The following is a 16813-nucleotide window of genomic DNA, read 5'->3' as shown; positions in this document are numbered from 1 at the left end:
TGGTGTTGTATGAGTATTAGTTGCTTCCTATTGGCCTAAGCCTGACTGTTGCCCAGATCTTGTTGCATAATGACATAAACTGCTCCATAATTCGAGCTGTTGTGAATGCAGTGTTGAAGCATTACAGCGATGGTATAGTAAGGGGCATGTTTAGTTCTGAAGCTTAAATCTTCAGCACTTCATGGATTTCTTGTCAAGATCCTTAGCTTTGCTCTATCCAGAACTATCAACTGTTCCTTGATATTTAATTTCTTCAAATTTCTGCACCTTTTCTTCCAGATCTACCAGAAGCCCCACATGCCCTGACCAGAAATCTAGTTTACACGCTGTACAAATATAAACATTATCAAATATATTTATCACCATACAAGGATTGTAACTGATGTGTCGAGCATTGGACCCTAATGTTTGAAGTGATCGAAAATAGTTTAATCATGAGTTGTTTTTCACATGAGGATGCTGATGATACTTTGCATTCCAATGAGTAATAACATCCATTTTCACACAGGTGGACTGTAACAAATGATATTAGAACACTGAAAGCCCAAAATGACAATCCAAGAGGAACTCTGCTCTCATTTGGACTCTAACCAACTGTCTGCTTAGGACTCAATGTTGAGGGCACCATCCGTTGAGATCTCCAGGAGATTCCTTTGTCCTTTAGTTGATATCTTGCAGTAAAGCCCCTGTGAAAAATTAGCTGTTTTGTTTCTCCTATGAGAGAAAATACTTACGTTATGGCTTTGTCAATTCAGTGAGATATTGCTTGTTGATGCTTTTAAAGGTGTCCTGTAAGTATGCTTCATTCTTCTTAAGGAATTCATGCAAGTTTGGGAACTTCTAAGTGTTGATTTCCTTCTCAAAGTGAGCCTTGAATTTCTGTTTTTCTTACATTGGTGCAATTTTGACCCAGACTAACAGCCTTTGAAGTCCTAGATCTAATTCAGTCACACGAGAGATTATATTTTAGAAGTAGCACTACTGTGATAACCAGATTATGTTTGGCAGACAGTGAGGGGGAGTGAATGGTAAATAATAGCTTCAGTTTGGAGTGAAGTTCAAAGAAACAAACCAAGACATTGCAATGTGACAGCCATCAAAGTACAATGTGAAACAGTAGATTGACATGCTCACTTTCCAACTCATTACGAGGAGCAGAAAATATTCTGGAATTCAAGTCAGGCTTTTATAAAATTTGCAGATTTCATAGCTTGTCTAGCACTTGCTTCAGGTTTGTATGTATAATTTCAACAGCAAGTGCCTTCCCCTGTATGCTGCAATACACCCTCATCATTTTAGGCAGAGCTACTCTAATGCATGTCATTGTATATACCATTGTGTTTACTAATCATTGGCTCAGATCTTCTAGTCTCTGGATGTCGAAGCATGAACGGATGACCAAAGATGGACATTGTGTTGTGACAATCCCGGGATCCCACTAAGTCTGTGGGAGTAACACTCATGTGACTTGGAAAATTAACAGCTCCAACAAGAGAAAATCTAAGCATCACCCCTTGATATTAAATGGTAACGCCATTACTGAATACCCCACTATAAACATCCTATAGTTTAACCGTTGACCATAAACTGAACTGGGCTAGTTATATGATTACTGTCCATAAAAGCAGGCTAGAAGCTAACAATCCTGCAGCATGTAGCACACCTCCTGACTCCTCAAAGCCTGCACACAATCTATAAGACCCAAATCCGGAGTATGTTGGAATACTGGCCACGTGTGAATGAGTGCAGTTTCAAGAACACTAAAGAAGCTTGACACCATTCAGGACAAAGCAGTCTGCTTGACTGGCACCCTGTGCACCACCATCCTCTACGCACGTTCATACCCTCCACCATTTGCCACAGTGCATCCTATAAATGGTATCTTCACCTGCTCTGACCTGTATGTGACACCAGATCCGTAGTAAAATGGTTGGCTCTTGGCTACACCTTGAAATGGTTGAAGCAAGTCACTCACTTCAATGGCAATGCCTTGCCAGCAATGCTCACATCCCATGAACAAAACAAAATTGCCTCCTGTTCAAAAATGTATTGCACATGAAACTGAAGGTGAACCAAGACTGCCATATCTGTGAACTTTACATTTGCAGAGCAAAGTATTGGCTTTTTTTGACAGTTTTTGCTGACTGAGTTTGATCATTAACCATGAAATTAATTCAGAATGACAGCGTGTTGTTTGATATTAATACTAACTGAATTATAATTTATATTCATTCATAGGAAATCAGTGTCACATGCTCGGCCAGCAGTTATTGGCCATCCATAATTGTCCGTGGGCTGTTAACAGTCAGTTACAATGCATAGTGCTTATCAGGCCTGCAGGTACAGATAGGATTGTTTCCTCTCCTCTGATGTGAAGTATCCTGATTTTGCAACTCTATAACTATTAGTTTTAGTCTGTTATTTGATGAAGCTTCACCACATAATATATGTTCTGGCTGAAGGTACTCATCACCTCTAGGTCAAAGAAATCATTCTTTTTCATATGTGCGATTATTTTTATTTTAAACCTAGTCTCACTGTCTTATTACAGGTCATCGCCATTGTCTCACCAATATCTGATCCGGGCAAGACCCATTCTATCCATCACTCCTCATTACTGAGAACCTGTGACGTCTTCTTGATACAATCCCTGCCTTTAACCATCAGTTTGTTTTTGACTGTTGCATCCCAGTGTATATTTAGTTCAAGTGCAACATATGCAGCGGTGTAAGAAACCTAGTTTAGTTTTGAGCTCAGTCAGCTAGATAGTTACTGGACCACTGAAGCCACTCTATTGTGTGTAGGCCTATTGGAGACTCTGTATATAATATCTTTGGTGTTTCTATGTTCTCATTAGTACATCTTCAAGTAAATTAGTTGTTTTTATATGCAATATTTCCACATATTCTGGGAGATACATTTTTAAAATTCATTTGTGGGATTAGGGCATCGCAGATTGGCCAGCATTTATTTCCCATCCCCAGTTGCCCTTGAGAAGGTGGTGGTGAGCGACCTTCTCGAACTACTGCACTCTATCTGCTGTGGGTTGACCCATAATTTCAATAGGGGAGGAATTCCAGGATTTTGACCGAGCAACAGTGAAGGAACAGAGATATATTTCCAAGTCAGGATGGTAAGTGACTTGAAGGGGAACCTGAAGGCGGTGGTGTTCCCATATATCTGCTGTCCTTGTCTTTTTAGACGGAAGTGGTTGTGGGATTGGAAGTCACTGTCTGAGAATCTTTGGTGAATTTCTGCAGTGCATCTTGTAGATACACACTGCTGTTACTGAGTGTTGGTGGTGGAGGGAGTGGTTGCTTGTGGAAGTATTGCCAATCAAGCTGGTTGCCTTGTCTTGGATGGTGTCAAGCTTCCTTAGTGTTGTTGGAGCTGCACTCATCCAGGCAAGTGGGGTGTATTCAATCATACTCCTGACTTGTGCCTTGTAGATAGTGGACAGACTTTGAGGAATCAGGAGGTAAGTTACCCACTGCAGCATTGCTAAGTCCTGACCTACTCTTAGAGCCATCATGCTTGTATGGTGAGTTCAGTTGAGTTTCTGGTCAATGATAACCCCGAAGATGTTGATAGTAGAGGATTCAGTGATGGTAACGCCATTGAATGCCATGGGGTGGTGGTTAGATTGTCTCTTGTTTGTGATGGTCATAGCCTGGCATTTGTGTGGTGCAAATGTTACTTGCCACTTGCAGCACTGCACCATTGTTTGTGACTGCCAAGTCCAGATGTTCCATTTCATGAAATGGTGTTTCTCTCAAATTGAGATATGCTAGTGAAGGTGCCATTACATTAAGATGGCATTTTACTGTGAACACCAAGATATGGTAACCAATTTGATGCGCAGCACAAGCAACCAATCTCCTGCTCCTATGAATTAGGAAAGAATCAGAGATTAATTGCCTGGTTTCCAATCCAACCAATCAGGAATGAAGACGAAGCAGTTATGTCACTAGATTAGTCACCCAGAAGCCTGAATTAATGATCTTACTAAATATAACCATTGCAGAATTTAAATTCAGTTTGCGGCAACCCAAAATAGAAAGCTAATACCAGTAACTGCTGGTAAATAATAAAGAAAACATCTGATTCATTGATATCCTTCAGAAAAGTAAACCTTTAATCTTCCTTGATCTAAGATTTCAGACCTATAATAATGTGCTTTTCAAAATCATGAGGGAATAGATAATGTAGATAGAGAAATTGTTCCCTTTAAAGGAGAAGTTGAGAAACATATTGCACTGATTTAAGATAGTTGATGAAAGAACTAAAAGTGCAAAAGCAAACCCCTCTCAGAATTACGTGGGATCTACGTATCTTTCAGCCTTTAACCAGTCCATGTCAGTGGTAAAGATGTCCTCCCATCTTTTCACATCTAAATCTACCCATCAACCTTTTCCCTCAAACACTGTCCAGTTTCCTTTTAAAGACATATTTTATTCTCTTCAACTGCTCCCTCTGGTAGCAAGTTCCACACTCTGACCACTATCCTGATAAAGTAATTTCTTCTGAATTCCTTATTGAATTTCTCAGTGACTGTCTTATTTTGATGGTCTCGAGCTTTGCTCTCGCTCCATAAGAGGAATCATTCTTCTATTAAGTAACCCTTTCAGAAATTTATTGCCACACATTCCTGGTTTCAGCCTTGTAAATCTTCTGTGTATCAGTATTGTATACCTTTTTAAAAGATGTTGAATCAAATTGGATACTTTTAGTAAGGATTCTATTATCTTTAACTGGATAGTAAAAACCAAGATTTTATGCAGGTTTAGCATAACTTGCCAAATTTTCAATTCTACCTTTTTTAAATAAAGCCTAGTGCTAGATTTGCTTTCTTTATGACCTTTCTAGCCTGCAGCACAACATTAAAAATCGCAAAATTGTTCTGATGCAAAGGAGGTCATTCAGGCTCTCTGCGGAGCCTGAACTCCATGCCAATCTCCTGTCTTCTCCCTGTCACCTTGTACATTAGATGATAATTGAAATAGAAACAATGTCCACTTGAATGCCACAATCGAACTTGCCTTCACCATTAACTGGTTGAGAGCCAATTTCAGTGGGGGGAAAAGCAGGGATGGGCCAGATAGATGGGTCCGAAGGATGGTGGGAAAAACAGTAGCTAAAGAATGGGCCATTTTCAAAGAAGAGATAAAGTAGATGCACTTGAGATATATTACCTTGGAAGAGAAACATAGGACAATCAAATCCAGAGCTGTCTGGATGGGAAAGAAAATAAAAATTAATTCAAATCAGACAAAATGAGTTTGTGACAGGTGACAGGTGTCAGGTAGTAAATACAATTGCAAACCAAGCTGAATAAAGAAGGTTCAGAAGGGAAGTCATAAAGCAAAGAATGATCATGAAAATGGATTGGCAGCTTACATAAATAGAAATCCCAAAGTCTTGTATAAGCAAATCGATAGTAAAAGGGTATTAGGAGGAGGAATAAGACTCATTGGGGACCAAATAGAGAACTTACACATGAAGGCAAGAGGCATTAAAGTGTTAAAACATTTATTAGGTTCATGGTTTTGTAATTCAAGATTTCTTTAGTCCATGTCAATCTGCACATTTCCAAGGAATAAATGACCTCCCTTCTCTACCCACTAAAGTGCTACGTTTAAGAAGCCATTCAAGGTATTTGTAACCTTTAGTCAAGGCATTGAATACAAGAGCGAGGAAGTTATGATATAAAACATTAGAGTTGGAGTACCTGTGTGCAGTTCTCCGGTATAGAAAGGATTGATTGCACTAGTGAGGATACGGACAAAATTCATGAGGATGTTGTCTGGCTGGAGCAAATCAGGTATAACACAAAACGAGGTAGGCTGGATTACTTTCCTTAAAGTTAAAAAGCCTGAGGGAGGTCGTACCTGAAGACCATAAACTTATGAAGGTCATAGATGGGAAGAATCCCAGGGGTCACATTTCAAGTAGTGAGCAAGAGATTTATAGGGGATTTGAGGAAGTATTTTTTTTCACCCTGAGTGTGTTGGACATCTGGAACTCACTGTGAAATGTTGGTAGAGATGGGAACCCTCAGAACCTGAACTCTTAACCACTCTCTGAAACCCTTCCTTTATCCTTTCATGCGATACGTGGTCACTGGCAAGGTCAGTATTTCTTGCCTGTCCCCAGTTACCCTTGAACCGAAGCGCTTGCTATCCCTTTTCAGAGAAATCACATTGCTGAGAGTCTGTAGTCACACTTAGGCCAAAGCAGGTAAGATTGGCGGATTTCCTTCCTTAAAGGATATTAATGAACACATGGGCTTTTATGGCTCTTACTGATAGTTTCATGGAAGCCATTACTGGGACTCATTTTCAGTTGCACCAGTTGCAATGATGTGATTTGAGCCTGTTTTTCAAGCATTAGCCTGGGCCTCTGCATTGCTAGTTCAAAGATATTATCACTATGTTACCGTCTTTCCTTTGATGTCCTATAAAGTCACTCAGTTTTTATGAAGACAAATCACGCATCTTCTCAATGTAATTACGGATGAACAATAAATGCTGATTTTTGCCAGAAACAGCTACATAAATCAATTTATAAAAACAGTTTCAGGATGTAGATTATAGAGGACAAAGAAAACAGATTCTGTAGGTAAGGGTGATTTCTTCCAAAAAATTTCCAATACATTTAATGAAATTATTGATCAAAGCAGTCATATTTGGCCCACTAATATGATTTGAGCTGTGAGGTGTGTTACAGTATTTTATGTGCGATGAAGTGTTTTACATGATTAACGAATTCACGATAAATAGTTACATTTTTTTGCCTATAGTTTGTGAAATGAACACGTCTGTTGATACTTATTTCAAATCATTGCAATAGCTCATCTTTCAGTGAGAAGAACATGTGTGGCTGGTTTGAAATTACACTGTCCAGTTGTAAGAACCAAAGATTTTAATAATTGCAACCCCCAAGTCATGGCTTCATAATACTGGATATCAGATGGTAAATTACTATTAAGTGATACAGGGTGTATTTACAAGAGAGGCCATTGAAACTGAACAGCAGACTGTGTCTGATTCAAGATTTAAATATATAACAAATTAATTTAATCAGCGTAATGGAAACATGAAATTTATACTGTTATATGAAATGCTTTATAGGACCATGTGCGTCATATAAAATCATTTTGGTTGGTCCAACTATGCCTGTCTCTTTTTCATCTTTTATATAATACCAGACAACTCCTATATTATGTCTACAATATATAATGTATGTAACTAATCCCTTCTAATGTAGGATGTATATTGTTGCCATTCTGGGAAGCAACCTTTTATTGCTAATTATTATTGAGGCTAGCTGGACATTTCACAGGCATATCAATATGCTGAAAACAGAACACTGAAATAAGGCAGATTTCCTACATTGTTGCTCAAATTAAATTTCCCCCCAAAAAGGGGGAGCATTTTGCAATACAATCCACAGCAATATGGGGCATGTATCTACCATGAGAATTTGGGCCTGATACAATTGCTTTAAGATTGATGTTGCAATTAAAAAGTGGATGACAGCACAGTTTATAGAGAGCAGTTTGGTGACTGCCCAAAATGTTATGAGAATTTGAAGTCCCCCTTGACCCATCCACCCACTTGTAAAGTTTTTTTTGTTGTTTTCAATTTTAGAAAAATGTTTCTTTGGACAAAATCCCTATTATGCATCTGCCTTACAAGTCAGCAACAGTGACCTTGCCACTGAGTGCACTTATCACAGCAAGCTCTCAATGAACAATTTTGTATTTCATGTTCAATCTAAAAATACAAATATAATTGCAAGCAAAACATGGAAAGTGATTTGAGTTTCTTTTAGGAAAATTTCATAATTAAGTTAAAAGCGAATTCTAAATTTACAACATCACAGACTCTTATGACATGCATGAGGAGGTCATTTCTCCCATCATTCCTGTGCTAGATCTCGAAAAGCATTATCTACATAGTTCCATTTCCCTGCGTTTTTCCCATACATTTTTAAATTGTTCTTTTCTGATATTTACATATATGTGTTGAATGCTGTTTTTTGTATTTGTCATTTCTGGAAGAACACTCCCTAGCTCTGTACAAAATAAATTTTCCAAACCTCTTCTAAATAATGTCCTCATTTTTCCTATTCACCAACCCATGAAAGTATTGTTTCCCTCATCTACACATTCATACTTTTGAACACTCCCAAACAAATTTCCTTACAACGTTCTGTGATATGAGAACAGAATCTGAGTTTTAATCTCAACAGCAAATACTTTCATACTATCTTGGCTTTAATGTGAAAAAAAAGTTCCAATATGACACACAGGGTTATGATCAGGCTAAGTGCTAGGGGAGGGGGTGACAAAATACTCCAGGACATGGTTTTTAAGGAAGGTTTAAAAGGGAGGCGAAAAAGAGCACAGTTGGAAGAGTATAGGAAAGAGTTCTGATTCAAATAAATCAAAACAACTGGAGGGCCTCTCGAGGTGCATATTTTTAAAGGGAAGGATTGACCCCACTGAAGCAATTTTAACATCATGATGATATTATAGCAGAGTCAGTGTGGACTGAGTGACTGTTTTGCTCAGGAAGAACTATCGTGATGGGATATTTAGCCTTAGTGTGTGACAGGTTATGAGTAACAGAGTTTTAGCTGTTCACAGAGCATAGAATACCAGCTATGTTGAGGCTGAGGGTGAGATTCAAATCTATAAGCAATGTTGTCCTACTGTCTCTGCATTCTCATGATTTGTATGGAATGTGGGGCAGTGCTTTGGCTGACACAAACATTATCTGGATCAAAAGGCTAATTGTTCCTATATTGACAGTTTGCAAGAATCCAGTGTGTAAGAATATTCACAGATGACCACTTTCCATTTTTTAAAATCCATTACCTAACGTACTATCCATGCTGCCACATTCCTTTTAATAATGCTTGCTTTAATTTGATGTGGCAGTTTTGTTTTAATGCTAGCATCCTTGACTGGAAGGTTGTACTTCAAGATTCACTCCAGAAATCTGAGCAGATTCAGCAAAATAAGTAAACAGCAAAGTAGCTGTCCAATATAGTTCTGTGGAAGTCCTGCACTGTCATATGTCTCTTAGAGAAGCCACTTAACCATGGCTGATCTGTCCTCTTACATGGAGATCACGATAGACTTTTATCGGAGGAGCAGGGGATTTCTTTGTGTTCTGCCCAGCATTTAACCCTCAATCAACATGACTAAAAATAAATTATCTCCTTTGTTTCATTTCCCAGTAGTTGTCAAATCTTGTTTCTTTACACTGCGCAGGTGACTGCAAATCAAAAGTACTTAGTTTATTGTGAAACACTAGGAAATCCTGAGGTTGCAAAACAAACTACACACATGTAAGTTCTTTCTCTAAAAGACTCTTATGCAGCACATTATTGAAACATTTAAAATAATTTAACAAGGGAACATCCTCAGCATTTCCTTTATCAAGGCACATCTTTTCTCAAAACGTTCCATTGAAAAATATCCATGGTTTGACTTTCACAAACTGTAGCAATTTTCAATTCCCTTTCAAAAAGTTTTATTCTTTTAATTTGTGCAAGAAGTGAAGTTCCATTTGTGTGAATGCAGATAATATTGTGAAATTTGTTCCTGAAATCCGCTGGGTATAGGTAAAGAATAATATAACGAATGAATGTTACTGTGACATCGATATCTAACCCATTGATTGATAAGCTCCTTATGGCATACAGAACAGATGGAAGTCAGCTGCAAAGGAGCAATTCAGTTAATTAACTCGATTTAAGATGTGCCTCAAATTATTAATGAATACTGACTCAGCCATTCAATTTAGCTTGTTTAACGATCATCATTTGTGAAATCATTTTTATTGCTCCTTCATTGATGAGTTGTAATTTATACAGAAATGCATGTAAGACCTTATAATACAGGTGAAAGAATAACATAGCATTGCACGCAAGACAGTTTTCCTTGTGCAATGTCTTACATGCGACATTATGGAGTAGAAATCCATATTTTTGTACCATATGTAGTCATGGAGTGAAACAGGTACGTCATTACAGTGGTCTGATCTTTTATACTGCAGGTGTTTACACACTCAGTATGTCTGTGCTTGAATTTTCTTGATGTTTTCCTCTTGCCAGTCAATTTGTGCGCTCTTTCCACTTTGTTCTTTATGATATCTCCTCCAGATTGAAGACCTATATGGTCTTGTAATTACAGTGGATAAAATGGTGTAAAATTAAGCTGAGATTTTTGGCACAGCAGGAAGCAATCATTTTCTTGTATTTTTTGCATTTTTGTCAGACATTTTTAAAATACGTATAACCTCATTGGACTGTACTTATTTGAATACATTTCATTACATCAGCATAAATCACATCAAAAACTGAAAATTGTTCTTAAAGACGGCATGCCTAAATCATTTGTGAATGGTTTGAAACTTAGCACAGATTCTTCCATTGGGGAATCGTAAGCTTAGAGTTGGCCTGGAAGTGGGTGTCACTTTCTCTCAGGGGGTAGGTCGTGTCTCATAAACCTTACTGAGTTCTTTGAGAAGGTGACCAAAGTGGTAGATGAGTGTAAAGCGGTTGATGTGGTGTATATGGATTTCAATAAGGTGTTTAATAAGGTTCCCCACGCTCAGCTATTGCACAAAATATGGAAGCATGGGATTAAGGGTGATTTAGCAGCTTGGATCAGAAATTGGCTAGCTGAAGGAACACAGAGGGAGGTGGTTGATGGGAAATATTCATCCTGGAGTTCAGTTACTAATGGTGCATTGCAAGGATCTATTTTGGGTCTATTGTTGTTTGTCATTTTTATAAATGACCTGGATGAAGGCATGGAAGGATAGGTTAGTAAATTTGCAGATGATGTTAAGGTCGGTAGAGTTGTGGATAGTGACAAAGGATGTTGTAGATTATAGAGAAACATAGATAAGCTGCAGAGCTGGACTGAGAGGTGGCAAATGGAGTTTAATGCAGAAAAGTGATTTACTTTGGAAGGAGTAACAGGAATGCAGAGTACTGGGCTAATGGTAAGATTTTTGGTAGTGTGGATGTTGGTGTACAGGTACATAGATCCTTGAAAGTTGCCACCCAGATTGATAGGTTTATTAAGAAGGCATACAGTGTGTTAGCTGTTATTGGTAGAGGAATTGAGTTTTGGAACCATGAGATCATGCTGCAGCTGTACAAAACTCTGGTGTGGCCACATTTGGAGTACTGCGTACAGTTCTGGTCACCGCATTATAGGTAAAATGTGGAAGCATTGGAAAGGATTCAGAGGAGATTTACTTGGATGTTACCTGGTATGGAGGGAAGGTCTTACAAGGAAAGGCTGAGGGACTTGAGGCTGTTTTCATTAGTGAGAAAAAGGTTGAGAGGTGACTTAATTGAGACATATAAGATAATCAGAGGGTTAGATAGGGTGGACAGAGAGAGCCTTTTTCCTCAGATGACGATGGCTAGCATGAGGGGACGTAGATTTAAATTGAGGAATGATAGATATAGAACAGATGTCAGAGGTAGTTTTTTTTTCTCAGGGTAGTAGGGGCATGGAATACACTGCCTGAAAGAGTAGTAGACTTACCAACTTTAAGGGCATTTAAATGATCATTGGATAGGCATATGGACAAGAATAGAATAGTGTAGGTTAGATGGGCTTCAGATTGCTTCCACAGGTCAGTGCAACATCGTGGGCAAAAGGACCTGTACTGCACTGTAGCATTCTATGTTCTCGGTGTTCTCCTGTAAATCACATAGTTTTCAGCTAACTACATTATATAGCAAGGATATGCATGAAGCTGTCACCATCACCAGGACCTTTCGGGTTCAAAGATCTGGTACCATATTTAAAGGCCACCTGGACATCCAATACAGGCCGAGTGATCGCCCTGGTTATCCCTAAAACCCCTGAAGTTGTCACTTACCAGCAGCAACTGACACCACAGTTCATTAAAGGTTCTGCTTCAGGCTGTCCTAGAAAAGCGTGAGGCCTTTCTTCCTCAGGGATGGCCAGGCAGCCTGAATTGAGGGAGATGTTCTCATATGCTGCAGAAGAGAATTAATAATCTCCTGCTGTTCAGCTGGGTAAGTAGCACTGTGTACTCACTGCAACCTAACACTCAGGCACGTCATTCAATTTAACTGTGCCAGTGTGGTGGAATGTCACATAGGATGCTCACGTGCAAGTCCATTTAGATTTTTTAATGCTGTAGTGTTTCTGGTGTTTTATATGCCACCAGGAACCTACATTGAGAAGGAATGCTAGCCAGGCATGAAGAGGGAATCATTCCAGAACACTCAAGAGGTGGCCAGCTGCTCAGCTTCCCATCGCCTCCAGAAATCTGAGGAGAGTGCAGCTGAAACCTGTACAGGAGACGCTTAGGTCTGAAATGTCCAAAGGATATCCATTCAAAACCATAAGCACTGCAGTTAGCAGGCTGCTTCACCTCAGCTGAGGAAGTCAGGGCCAAGCCTGGTATTGTGGCAGACAATAAAAGAAGATGGCGTTTTGAAGGCACAATGGTGTTTGCTCAATGTAGTCTGCACTGCCTTTAGATGTGCTGTCATCTCATTACCCTGAAGGTTTCAACCAATGAGCCACGACAAGGTGGGAAATGTACCAAGAAATTCTCAGGAAACAACTCCACCATGTAGATTTCCAAGACTGCACTGTTCAGAAGATGGGAAATCACTAGGTATGCAGCCTGCTTACTCATTCACTGGACCAAACATTCAGTCGCAAGATGTGCAATGATTTAGTCTTGTATCACCAAGATGACCAGAAACTGTGCATGCACAATAATTAGGTACGCAACTCATGAACTGGCCTGCCTGCCAGATATGTTAGCATAGATTTTAACGTGAACATTTTTAGAATTTTTTTGTTAGTTAAGCCACTTATCAATGTCTTAGAATAGATTCTAAGAAAAAATGGATAACTGTTTTGTTAAGAGGTGAGTTCTTTGCTAATTCAATGCATAAAACATCCGCACCCAAAATGAAAAGAAATAAGAACTGTTCAGAGATAGTGTAGTGAGAGCTATCTGGCCTTTGGATTGTCATGGACAGGAAATGCCATTTGCCTCTTACGTGCATGCCCCATCTGCAGAGTGAAACTTGCAGATAGTTAAGTTGAGCAGGTTTTGAAGATGTGACTGTGTTTGCAGTTGAAGACTATGTACTTTCTCCAGTGGATTTGAAACATTAATGTTTTTGATCGATGTTCATCTCATTTTATGCCCTGTGTTGCAAACCTCTTTGTTAAGGCTATAAACATAGTAAATAGAGGTAAATGTGATGCTTATGAGCAATTAATTCCTCTAAGGAAAGTGGGTGCACCATGGAATTGTTCATTTCACTGAAGTATATCTTGATACTAATAAGGTTGGTAACCACCACATTACTGCTTCTAAATACTTATGTGGCTGTCTGAAGTGAAAGAATGAAATGTCTCCCTCCATCAGAAGGTGATGCTGGCCTTCCATCAGCACTCTTTTGTTGCCTCTAGTTGTTTCTGTAACCTAAGGAAGGACTGTTTGGGATAATACCTAGTGTTCACAAGATTGGTTTCAGGAACAATTGGCCTTGTCAGATGAAGTAAGAATGAGCCTAGGTTCAACAAATTGCAGAAAAGGCAGAAACACTGTATGTGAGCAATGAAGAAATGTGACTGAGCTCTGCAGGATACCTACATCCAATCTGACTGTATACAGAGCTACAGCAAAAATGAGGTCTATTCAGTGAAGTCGTTGTCATCATCAGAAAAGAATGTTGAGAATGAAATGTTGGGAGTTTGAGATTCTAATTGATCACGTCTTGGCACTTCCACTTCTAATTCAAACTTCTGACTCTGGTTCAAGCCCCACGCCAAATACTAGAGCACATACTCTAGGGTGACCCTTAAGATCTTGTACTGTATTCAAAGAAAAGCAGAGAATTTTTTGACCTTACCAACATTGACTCCTGAACTAATGCTTCAAATAAATGTCTGGTCATTTGTTTCAATATTACATACTTGTTTTGTGATTCTCTTGTGAACAAAGTTGGTTGCTCCATTACCTATATTATAGTAGTTACAGTGAGCACTTTATTAGCTGCAAAGCACATTGAAATGCCCTGAGAATTTGAAAGAGATTATTTAACAAGGATGTTCTTGAGGTTTCATGTATTAAGTCAATATAATTTATACAACTGTTGGATTTACCTTTTCTGTGGAGCAGTAAACCAACTAATTATTTCTCTTTTCCTTTCCCCGTATTCTAGATTGTATTACCCAACATGAGCTCTGCTCCATTGACAACTACAGAATCGAATAGTTGAAAGCTCTGATGATAAATGTACTATAGAAAATGAAATTACTTCAGTCATTAAATATATTGTGTTCCTTTCAAGAAAGCTTATACATAAGAACAATAGGTCACATTTTGTAAGTAAATGTCTACTTGACAATTTTTGTTTACTAATGGTGTGCTGTATAAAGGGAACCACCTGTAAACTGAGGCATCCTTTTGAATCATTATGAGTGTAGTGTGATTTTAATGTGCTTGAATATGTTGCATGGACTGTTACATTTATTTTAATAAAGTTGTTATAAAAATAGTCTCTGTTGTTAACTTTGTCTCTTATTTTGAAGAATACATGATTAACAATAGCTGGATGTGACAATTGATAATATCAGGAGATGAACAATCAATGTGTTAAGCATATAATATTTTTCTGCTACTGAATACTTATAGGTCATAAACACAAGTATGATGCATACTAAAATCTTTGTCCTGCTAAATGGGATATACTCTCTTAAATGGAATACTTTATACATCAGAAAATGTTTGTTTATATCTAATATTGAATGGCTAAAAGAAGTTTCAAAAATTAAAATTGTTATAGTAGAATTCCTGAGATTTTTGACATATAATGCACACAAATCTGAAATGACAGTCACATCACTGAGTGCTTATGTTGCAGTTTATTCAACTCCTTCAGCTTTAATTTGGCAAAAGATAATTTTCTACTGAGAATAAAGTAGTAGCAAAGACTATTCTACACAAAAAAGTTGCAGTTTTGGCATGAGGTCATTGGCTATTACGTACAAATTATTGCAGCAAAAATTACACAAAACAGAATTATATGTATAATATGGTTCTAAGTAACCAATGCTATAGTATGCCAAAAATAGCAGTGCTCAGACAGTGCTGACATCTTCAGATAAAGACCTCAAGAAATATTAATTTAGGTTTCTCATGGAGTCCTTCACTCCTAGTCTAGAGCAGAAACTGTATTACTTTGTGGCAAGTCCAGGGGCTTGAAACAACTCCTCTCTCAGTGCATGAAGAAATTGAATACAATTTCAAATATTCCTGTATCATCATTCCATTTCCCCCATTTCCAGTTTTGTTGTGAACTTAGTTGTAGGTATAGTACCTAAAATACATTCAGCACCTTAGAGATGTTCAGCACGGAAACAGACCCTTTGGTCCAACTCGTCCATGCCAACCAGATATCCTAACCTAATCTAGTCCCACTTGCCAACGCCCAGCCCATAATTCCTCCAAACCCTTCCTATTCGTATACCTATCCAGATGCCTTTTAAATGTTGCAGTTGTACCAGCCTCCACCACTTTGTCTGGCAGCTCATTCCATACATGCACCATCCTTCTGCGTAGAAAAAGTTGCTCCTTAGGTTTCTTTAATATCTTTCCCCTCTCACCTTAAACCTATGCCCTCTAGTTCTGGACTCCCCCACTCCAAGGGAAAGACCTATCCATGCCCTTCATGATTTTATAAACCTCTCTTCTTGGTAATTTCTTCCCATTGATATACTGGAGCACCACAAACTTGTCAAGGGTCTCCTGTTAAAATTTCATCCAATCACCATTATTCACCCACAAACCATAAGTATATGTTGATTATTTGATCACCTCGGAAATCACAGCCAAGACCAACTGGGCCCTTATCACCTATACTCCATACACAGAAATTACAACACAAAACTAAGTTCTGTAACCCAGTCCATCCTTGTCAGTGTTTACTGTCCACTTGAACAGCACTCCATGACACATGCCAGTTCTGTGTCCTTCCAGAGGTAGTTACTGGTTACGTTACTCTGCACACCAAGAAAACAGTCAAAGCAATGTACCATTAGCAAGCTACCTCAGCATAGACCTGTTGTATGCAGACGAGCTATTCACTGAATTAGTGGTGAAACATCACTAATGACATCTCCACATTTTGTACTCAATCATCTTCCTGCAGTTTTCATTAAAACAAACAATCCAATAAAATCAAGCTTCACAAGGGAGCCATATTTGGGGCAGCAAACAGTAACTCTTGAAACTGTCTTTGATATTCTATGATACCAGCAAAGGGGTATCCAGAACCCAACTTAAAACCTTGCACACAAAGGCAAATCAATCATAACCATAATAAAAACAGTTGTCATTAATTAGAAAATGCTCGCTCGGAGCTGCCTATTTATAGCTGGTACGTCATGAAGCATGTTATTGTGAATGACCCTTAGCTTAACAAATAACACAACACAGAAAATCAACAATTAGCTTCATTACCCTAAAATACAAATTAGACAGAGAGCCTCATAAAGAAAGGTGTTATTATTAAGTTATTCTTAAAATGACGAGTCTTATAGAAAATGGTTTGTTATTTGCTACTACAACTGTAAACTAGAATTTTGGACCTTTTCACAAGTATAGAAACAACTAAATCATTGGCTACAAGTTTTACACCATTCTTTATATTGCCTATCAATTACTTTCCTTCATACAATTGATAAAAAGAGGATTCAGAGTATTCTCACTAAAAATCATAG

The 16813-nt window shown here is 38.3% G+C and overlaps 1 protein-coding gene across 2 annotated transcripts in view; it reads left to right on the top strand.

The window, feature by feature from the left end:
* Window positions 1-14589, top strand: part of mcph1 (microcephalin 1) — a 330444-nt gene extending 315855 nt beyond the window's left edge. For both annotated transcript variants that reach the window (XM_087978353.1, XM_043679276.2), the window contains exon 15: window positions 14254-14589. In XM_087978353.1, coding sequence (XP_087834479.1) covers window positions 14254-14306 — 53 coding nt within the window. In that variant the 3' untranslated portion in view covers window positions 14307-14589. The remainder of the gene's footprint in view (window positions 1-14253) is intronic.
* The last annotated feature ends 2224 nt before the right edge of the window (window positions 14590-16813 follow it).

Source organism: Chiloscyllium plagiosum, unplaced genomic scaffold, assembly GCF_037043375.1.
Source record: "Chiloscyllium plagiosum isolate Xiang-an unplaced genomic scaffold, Cpla_swu_hap1 HiC_scaffold_3, whole genome shotgun sequence".
Taxonomy (NCBI): Eukaryota; Metazoa; Chordata; class Chondrichthyes; order Orectolobiformes; family Hemiscylliidae; genus Chiloscyllium; species Chiloscyllium plagiosum.
The sequence above is the reverse complement of the archived record's forward strand: the minus strand, read 5'-3'. Positions and strand labels throughout refer to the sequence as shown.